This window comes from Primulina tabacum, chromosome 15 (genome assembly GCF_025594145.1).
Source record: "Primulina tabacum isolate GXHZ01 chromosome 15, ASM2559414v2, whole genome shotgun sequence".
NCBI classification, from domain to species: Eukaryota; Viridiplantae; Streptophyta; class Magnoliopsida; order Lamiales; family Gesneriaceae; genus Primulina; species Primulina tabacum.
In genome coordinates, this window is record NC_134564.1 from 22,119,760 (window position 1) to 22,129,645 (window position 9,886).

Genomic DNA, 9,886 nt, shown 5'->3' on the forward strand with positions numbered 1-9,886 from the left:
AATAAAAATTTAAACTTCCGCTGCATTTGGGTGCGTAGAAACCGAGATCCAACATTTGCAACTGGAAACATCACGTGCATGCAGAATAGTTGGACGGTGCACACAAGGAAACAAAAGATGTCCTGGAAAAAGCAAGAATCCAGTACTACACTCAAGAAGCAAGATTAGAGGGACAACAAGAATTTAGGACCAAATATAATTCTTGAATGAGGTTTTCGAAGACCAGTAATCAAATCGATTTACTGCAAGCTAAAATCTATTATAGGGCGAAATTTTGAGATACAGACAAATGTGTCGAATTATTGCGATATGAAAGCTAGCATTGATATCTCACATCTGAAGAATGACTCGTGCCCACAAGCACACTGGTTATGCACAGCAAGTAAAGATTAAATTCTTCACTTGTGTGTGTGTGTGTGTGTTTATATATATATATAAAGCATTCAAGAAATGTTGGGTAACAAAACTGCTCCGTGGACCGTGAGCAAAGGAAATAATACAACAAAAGCAAAAATATCTTAATTCTCGTTAGGAGACAGGTCTACTCGTCATTTTCACTGCTCGTATGAAAATCGTCTACTACATCGTAAAGCACTTCATCAATACTCTCATCGTCATTTCCATCATCTTGTTCATTGTGTTCTATCAAAAGACTTTTGTTACTCGTAGCCTTGTCAATCTGTTGTCAATGCAAAACTATTTGCATCAGGTTTTACGCAAACAATCAATGATTAACTCGAATCTGACACACCATAAGGAAAATAACCTGAGCAGACACCAGCAGCAGCCGACCAGATAACTGAAATAAGGCGTTCATGGCAGCCCCTTTAGATCTGGTGAGCTGAATAAGAAGCAAAGGATTAACAAAGAACAATGTGCATCATATATTACCGCATGAAATCATCAAAACCTAAGGAAAACAGAAAAAAACCTATATCAAGTCTTGGTATTTTAATTGGTGTGACACCAGAAATTTTCAAGTAATCGCTACCTCCAGGTATAGACGCTATGAGATTATTCCATCAATTCTTACATTAATGGCGATGGTAAAAAATCAGCTGACACTTGATGTCCAGGGATTCAAAGAAGCTTTTTATCGTAAGGAAACATTTAACCAAAGCACAGCAAGATTGATCGGGGTCATTATAATGCTTCGCCATAGGTACAAGAGTAAAATAACACCCTTTCATAAATTATGGAAATACCAATTGTCCGATATCAGGTTAAAAAACCTAAAGCTGCGTATAAATGAATGCATTGTGATGTATTTGTCCCACATTGACTAAAACTAAAAGTTTAAAATGATTGTTATAGGAAATCATTGTGCGATTGTGATTGCACATACACAGGCCTGTGCCCAAGACGTGACATAATGGCTATCAGAAACAGTCACTAACAAGAACACAGAGAAGTAAGTGCTACGCAGGTCAAAGTAACACATCCAAGAGAGCCACCTTTTGAACCTGAAAGAACCAAATCTAGATTCTCGATGCTCGCGGATGGAGGAGTTAGGCTGCGACGAGAACGTCACATTCTCAAGTAGAGAGGGTGATTGTTATATCTTTCTCCCACGTTGGTTGAAAATGAAAATTTAAAATGGTTTATTAGTGGTTGTAGTAGACTTCTATAGCAACGTGGATTGATCATTTTTGTAAACTAAGGACGGATAACAAGTAGTTTAGCTCACATATACCACGAAGTTGAGGAGTGGATTTAAAAATCCACTACTTCCAAATCTCATCCCACCAAACAGCTGCCAAAGAGTGCATTCAGATGGAAAATTTTCTAATCAATTATTTAAATTTATTGTAATTGTTTGGCAATCTACAAATTTGGCGAAATTCAAACCTTTCCATAGACTTTGGTTTCATCCAATGTAATAGATTTAAAATTGTTCCAAATCTATGGTCATTTTAAACTTAAATACTTGTATTCATACGCAACCTCAAGAGTTGATATTACAACGGGAAAAAGCCAAGATTTATAGGTATTTCCCTCAAATTAGTAATGATAGAAATCTAGAGCACCACATACAAAGGAGAAATGAAGCTAAATTTCACCACATTCTACCTTGTTCAAGGCATCAAGAAGTTTAGGTTCCTGAGATTTAACATAATCTCCATGATATACCAATATACAGTGTATCCATGGAAGAACATGCGTCCCACTCTTGTATCTGAGAAAATAAACATGGTAAGAGTACGAACTAACCATAAAAAAACATGTGCCGTGAACAATTTCAAAACTGAGATGATTTAAGAGAAGCACAATTTTTATCATATTTTCAAAATTTCAAATAGAGGGCCACTTTTATTGTTCTTCGTGCGGAAAGAGGTTGTCTCAGCTTCTCTGGTAGTTAAAACAAGTTGCTAAAAATGCTTTAGAGCATACCTGGACTGCCGAATATCTATCAAGCCCTTTAAAAGGTTGATTGCATCATTCGGTTCCATTGACAAGGTAGTCGCCTTCACCTGTATAGTTGGTAAAAAAGATTGTTTTTGAGGGAGCAAGACGGGTATAGAAAAACACAATTGTTGAATCAAGAAGGCGAACCTTCTTATACGGTGTGTTTTCTTCAAGATCAATGGCCTTCAACATTTTGGATTTCAATGTTGAGCTAAGTGTATCATAGTTGTTGCCAAGTATTCCCAAAGTTCTCAGCTGGTCTTCCATACAAAGGGACACTTTGTCGAAATCTTTATCTGCAAATGAGAAGCGCTTAATAATGAATTAATCCTCCAATCATCTTAAATTTTTGACAAGAAATGAATATCATGTATTAATTTTAAATCTTCAAGTATAAGATCCTTGCATTGAGAACCGCTAGACAATCAAGTTATCGTATTTCAAGACATTATAGAGATTACTATAGAAACAACTGTGCTAGTGGAAAACAACTAGAAGAAAAAAAAGCCTTTTTGCAGCTTGTTATATGACATTTCAACAAAAAAATAGTAGAAAATCAATATGAATGGAATGAGGTGGTTGGGTTCATAAGGGCAAGTGGAGCACCAAAACCTAATACTAGCCTTTTAGATTAAAGAGTCCCTGTCTCGAAATCTTATAGTCAAAAAATTTCCATAAATCCAACATGGATGGCAACAGTTTTGATACCGATGACTTGAGATGTCTGGGCAGCATTCATGCTTACATTGCATATGCCACAAAACACAATGAATAACTTTTTCAAGGAGGTTTGGGGTATCGAAAGAGGACTGGATACTGTCACATATGCAAATGTCCTACAGTATTGATAAATAACAGCTGATAATTTATTCTATTACTTCCATTTCATATTTTAAACACATTGTATGGGAAAGTGATCTCTTGGGAATTTTTTTCATAAAGGGCACCAAAGAAACTAAATGACGGATACAACAATGAGGTTAAGATGGATTGGCTTGACTTGAAGCAAAATAGAAACTGGCAAAAATTAAAATCCTTCCCATAAAAACCAGAACGGTTGTAAGTTCACGAGGAGAAGCTTGGTTATTAACTTTTAAGCCCACCTTTCTGTTCCACAAGCTCAGCTCCAAATTTCCCATCAACCAGATCAGATACCTTAGGCACAGGATGCAAAGCACCCTCAGCATTTGATCCATCCAGAGCAGTAACTGTTCATCGTCATAAAAAGTTTAGATTAATATAATTCCGATAACAATATGAACTTTAGAACAGAGTCAAGTTTATCTAAGTGAATAAGCACTTGCCAAAAGTTCCATGTACTCCATGCTCAGAATTGAACGGAATTCAAGGGGCAGTCTTACAGAAGTTTTAATTAAGAGAAACACATCACAATATACATATAGCACTAGGCCATGTTTCTAGTCAAATATGTAAACGCTAAACAGCAACTGTCCGAGAAAATATATATCATGGGCAAGACTGGGTGAGCCATGTAGTTGGGTAAGAAAACTTAAGGGCATAAATACACGGACAACAATTTCTCTTTTCTGTTGAGAGAAATAACATCTTTCAAACCCAAAAACCAATACTTTTAGGAGAAGATTGACTTGCCTCGATTGCGCATGTCCGATGCTTTCATTGGTTTCTGAGTTTGATTGATGGGAAGAAGGATCCCATCATGTGAAATATTCAAATTTATGTCGGTCCCTGACTGCACCACAATTTTGTTGAATGATGGTTTAATTAGTAGACCATAAGCAAGAAACACATGACCACATGCAGGCTTGGAAATGGTTTGTAGTTTTGCAGCAAAAACAGAAGTAAATGCCCCCTTGTGTTTCTGTCCCTCATCGCAAGGTACGCAAATTTTGGTGGGTTTGGAATTGCGTAATTCATCCATGGTATTTGCATGCCAAAAATAGCATATACCCATTTCCGATATAGCCAAAACAGAGAGACCCGTATCATCTTCATTTCTTCCATTGAAGCACCTGCAATCCAAGAAAACTGCAGGATGGTCCATAGCAAGAAACAAGTAGGCTGATTTCTCTTTGCTACCATCAATTCTCCAAATTGCAACATATCTTTCGCCCATAGCGGAAGAAAGCACATATTTACCATCTTCTGAGAAAATCACACATCTCACTGGCCCCTATTTAAAATTACAAATAATCAATGAATCTTGCTAGCATGCATCACGCTCGTAAAATTCACAAATTAAATGTAGCCAAAGAAAAGTGTTAGAATCTCACGGGATGACCATAAAACTTCTGCAGTTTTTTGCGATCTGAGCTATTGAAAATCTTCAATTGAGCAGCAGCAGTGGCTAGCATTGTTCCATCTGATATGTAGCCAACCCGAGACATGATGTAAGCAGAAAAACAAGATTTTTCAACTATAAGTTCTCAAATAGGACATTGAAAGACTATGAGAAAAAGATACAATGAGATGTGCAGGGTCATAGATTTGGCATACTTGTCGATGGTTCTTCCTTTCAAATGCAAATGCAGAACATCAAAACAACACAGTGGCACTCTGGGTGAGCAGAGGCTATACTTCTTCTATGATCTAGAGAAGATATTTATTATCGACTGTGTCTATACTCAACAGCCCATACCAAATGATGCATCTATATCCTTTTCACTCACTTGGCAGTCATATCATCAAGTTCTACTAGAAATGTGATGATAATGATCTAACTCCAAATGGAAAAGGAATATCTGTACTCCGCTGCAACAAGGAATTTAAAAATGTACCTGGCGAAACAGATAGAGAAGAAATTGATCTTGACATAGCACTAAACCTTCCTAACAAATCTCCTGACATAGAGTTTATTTCACAAACCAAGCCATCCACCCCAGCAGTGTAAATGCTTGAACCTTTAGCAGGAACGGAGATGGCATTTACACCCCTGCACTTATCACATGAAAAAAAAAAAAGAAACGGTTAGACTGACCTTCTAGTACTCTATTTGTAAAAACTTTGAGTTTAGCTAATGACCCCGACACAAATGGTAAAAGCAGACAACGCAGAATTAAGATCCATTGAAACTTTTTCCCAATGAACTGTGGAGTAACAGAAGTACCAGTTTTGTTTCATTAATTTGAGATCATCTGGGGCAAACAGCCATAAAGATTCACACTTTCCAGAACATTTTAAACAAAAATTTAGTATGAAATATTCCACTACGGAGCTACTAAAAAATCAATGATTTAAAGTCTCTTCTCCTCAGGTATATGCAAAGCGCACAATAAAACTAGGCTAAAAAATAAATGAATAATTTTTATAGGCCATGGAAACATTTTCATATTGAATATACAACAGAATAAAGCTAACGAAAGCAAATTGCACCTGCAACTTCTACAATTCTTTCATAAATAAAAAAACTCACCCAGGATGACAATTGTTAATACTCCACTTCACCTCACCAGCAGACACGTCCAAGGCCAGTACATCGCCACTGCCTGTTCCCAAGACCAACAAAGAAGTTCCAAGCTTCCTTTTTTTCTAGACACATTAGAGACAACGGAAATATTGGGACACCCAAGAACCAACATCAACAAAACAATAGAGAAAACCGCTTGTAAAATTTCAGTTGTCTTGAAAAATAAAACCTTTTTGTCCAAAGACAACCACTTCATACATGTATAATCCATTGAAAGGTGCCCTCTTTCATGTTTTCCGAATATACCAGTAGATTCGGCTGAAGCAATATCTGCAAATTCAGTCTGCACCTGACCCTTTCCTGTGTCCCATATCTGACAAATTCCCACATGAAACGCAATGAATCAACCTCGCGGTAAGAATTAAAGCCCATTACCTAGACCAGAAACCATCTCAAGAATTCATTCTTAAACTCTCAGTTTCCTGTCACTTTATCTCTCACTCACAGCATATTAGCTCATAAACATTAAAATCATCATCATAAAACAAAACACCGCGCTCATACATATTCACACTGTCAAACAGGGGCCCAAAATTCCAGTAGAAAAACGAAAATTTTACATAAAATGAAGTCAAAACCGAGCCAAAGCTAAGAGTATGTAACTCAAATGGTAGAAGTAAATGCATGAGGTTAACAAAGCTATAGACAAACAAGAGCGATTTTCTGACTACTTATTTCTCCCTTATAACATTCCATAGGATCCAACGGCAGTGAAAGACCGTACCTTTATTCTACCATCACCGAGACTTAATGCAAACAAGTCTAGAGTTGGACTGAACGCAGTTAATATGTCTCTTATGTGGGAAGAACCCATTGTGCCTTACTGAGAGCTGAGTATTCAGAAAAACAAACGAAGAATGGTAACAGGAAAGGTGGCCCTAAGAATTTGCGTTTTCCGAGTCTTGGCTTCAGAAGTTCTATGCATAAATGGAAGGTCTTGCGGAGTGGCGGCGGCGGGCCTTGAGCTAACGTCCAGTTTATATATATAACAATTGGGCTTTTAACATATCAGTACACACGATATTTGTTTGTATCAATACGATTTGTTTGTATAAATATTATCGTTAAAAAATTAGAAATTAAGTTTGTAAAATGAAAACTTTCGTCATCATTATTAAGTTTTTTTTTTAAGTTTGTAAAATGAAAACTTTCGTCATTATTATTAAGTTTTTTTTTAAAAAAAATTGCCTTGCCGAGAAACGGATTTTTTGGGATTGAAAAATTCACATTAAGACCTTAGCTTGGGAGTTGTGATTTGGAAGGAAAAGAACGGAAATGAAATAAAATGTTAAAAATTTTGTTGTTTGGGAGATTTTAATAGAAGAAAATTTTTTGTTATAGATAGAGAAGACAAATTCCTTCCAAATGGGGGTGAAAATGGAAGGAAAACTAATTTTTATTTTATTTTCTCTCTTTTTTAATTTTCTCTTCTTTTTTCCCTCTCCCAACTTCTAGCTAAGCCTAGATGATGGTTTAATACATGCAAACGATATTTACCACATAACAGGTAGAGTCGTCAAAACGAACTAAAGAAGCAGGTCGACAGATGGTCAAACATGTTAGTTTTTAGTTATATTAAACAGACAAGCATGCAACTAGCCCAACCCACTTATTTTGAGGGGCGGACCTTACTCATTTTGATAGCTCTATACATAGTAATTAGTTCCGATAAATGTGGAGAAAAAATATTCAGATGTGTTAAAAGTATTAATAAGTATTTAAAATAAAATTTATATTTATATAGAATTTTGGTTTAAAATTTGAAATAATTTTAGTACGATAGATCATATCAAAGTAGTTAATCTAATTGTCTCAAGCATTATAATATAGTAATTATAATATATAACGATACTCACTAGAAATATAGGGTTCGGTTCCAGTAGGTGATACTAGCACGAACGCAGACCTCGAATTTACTTTAGGCCTGAAATAAAAAAGGAGACCGTTAGAAGGAGGCCGGGAGAGTGTCCCAGCATAGCCCCTCCGATGCTCAAGTCATGTATTGAGAATAAAATGAGAGAGCAGCTGTAACATCCAAAAATCAATCCACGTAAATCGTATGCATGCAAATTATTTAATTTGACTAATTTCTTTATTTAATTGATTTTAATGCTTTTATGATACATAGTATATAATTGAATATTTAATTGCATAATTTCATAAAAATTAAAGATTTTATACGGACATTCGATCATAGGTTGGGGAAAGGAGACTGCGGACAACCAAGATAAAAATATTTTTCGATAAATGTTTTTAAGGCTCGATAATATGATCAAATATGATTAAAATTTTCTTAAAACGCTGGAGTCCAAATTATTCTACGAGACGAGCTCAATTTTATCCGGAAAGTCGATTTTATTTAAACAAATGACTTTTAAAGGCCCAAAAATTATTATTTTTGAGAACAAATCTTTGAAAACTTTTATTTTATAATTAAATAGGTCTTAATGGACCTAATTTACCTAAGATTAGTGTAAGGTCCGGAAAATTTAAATTTACGGAACTGAATGCATGCAATCTAGGGTTTTATTTAAATCATGTATTTATTTATTTTTATGCATTTAATGCATAATTATTGCATGGTTAGGATTTATTTCATGATATTTTTAAAAGTTCACGCATTAGGGTCTCTATATGCAATTCGCACTCGAACGAGGAACGGAGATCGGAGATTTATCAGGAAAAATATTTTTATTACATGATTAATTTTAATTGACTAATATGAGGTGTTTTTTAGGTTGTTTTCGAAAAATGGATCTTGGTTGGTAATTTTACTAGCCGAGTTGTATTTTTAATCGTTACGCAAATTTATCGAAATGGGGAACTTTTTGAGGGCTCAGACAATATTTTCAAAAATGTACCTAAATGAAATATTTTTTAGGAATATTTTTGGGCTTGATGATTTTTTTTAGGTATTAATGGGCTCAAAAACCCTTTTAAACATTTAATTATAATTAAGGATCCATTTAAGCTTAAGCCTTTTATTTAATTACATCACTATGTAACCCTAAACCTACCTAAATACCTAGCAGCCGTCCACTCCACATTTCAGCAGCCTCCCTCACGCCATTTTCAGCAGCAACTCTCGGCCAAGCTTTGTTCTTTCAAGAAAACCCTTCTACACTCCTTCGGTGTTCATCCTACGCGTGCATCTTCAAGTTTTCTAGCATACGATCATCAAGACATGCTTGTATTATCGTTTTTCTCATCATTCACTCCAATATTATGCTGAAAATCATGTATCTGTTCGAAAATGCAGTGATATACCTTGTGTTTGCATTTTTGTTTAAAGTTTGACATGAAATTCGATTATTTTTGCATGATACTCACGTTTTTGTTGTATGGTTGCAAGGGGACTACCAATTTTTGGTTGATTAGGGGCAAACATGTTGTGTTTATGGTGACATGATGATTGGAGTCTAGGGTGTGCTCGGTTCTTGGTGAAGGTCGAAGGTGTCATTTGGGTGGCTAGGGTTTCGGGTTGTCTTGGTGTAGGGTTAGGGCGGGCTCGACCGGGCAAGGGCTGAACAATGCTGAGGCGCGATCTAGGAGGGTCCAACTGAGGCTAGGGGAGGTCCACAACCTGTTGGTATTGCCTTTAGAGTCGTTTGGCATCGTGGAGTAGGGGTTGGCCGCGGGTGTGCAATCCTTTGGTGACTAGCGAGTATAGGAAAGTTACGTCCTGCATGGGCTGTGACCGTGGGTTCAGCAGGTCCAGAGGGGTCCTAGGGTGGTCTAGGAGAGGCTGGTTTGTGGCTGGTCCCAACGGTTTTGGTGTATGGTCATGATTGTGTGCGAGGGCCACGGCTAGGGTTCGACTAGGTTGAGTAGAGAAATTCCAGCAGCTTGTGGTCATGTTTTTGGGAGTCATAGTGAGCTGGAATGTGAAGTTTAGGGGTTGTTAGAATGTGTTTTAGGTCTGGTAAAGGTTTGAGAAAAATTTGGTTAAGTTACGGGTTGATTCGAGTTAAAACGGGACCCGGTCCAAGTTTTAAAACGAATCAAGTAAGTTTTGAAACGGGCTCGAGTTTACAT

General features: G+C 36.4%; 1 protein-coding gene across 1 annotated transcript; it reads right to left on the minus strand.

The window, feature by feature from the left end:
- Positions 1-290: 290 nt before the first annotated feature.
- Positions 291-6,808, minus strand: LOC142527575 (uncharacterized). The gene is made up of 12 exons (XM_075632419.1): positions 6,576-6,808; positions 6,021-6,164; positions 5,798-5,913; positions 5,163-5,317; positions 4,659-4,747; positions 4,018-4,558; positions 3,510-3,614; positions 2,554-2,702; positions 2,392-2,471; positions 2,071-2,176; positions 767-841; positions 291-679 (listed from the first exon to the last, which is right to left on the minus strand). The coding sequence occupies exons 1-12, from the start codon at positions 6,663-6,665 to the stop codon at positions 542-544; spliced, it is 1,788 nt and encodes a 595-aa protein (XP_075488534.1). The 5' UTR covers positions 6,666-6,808; the 3' UTR covers positions 291-541.
- Between the last annotated feature and the right edge of the window lie 3,078 nt (positions 6,809-9,886).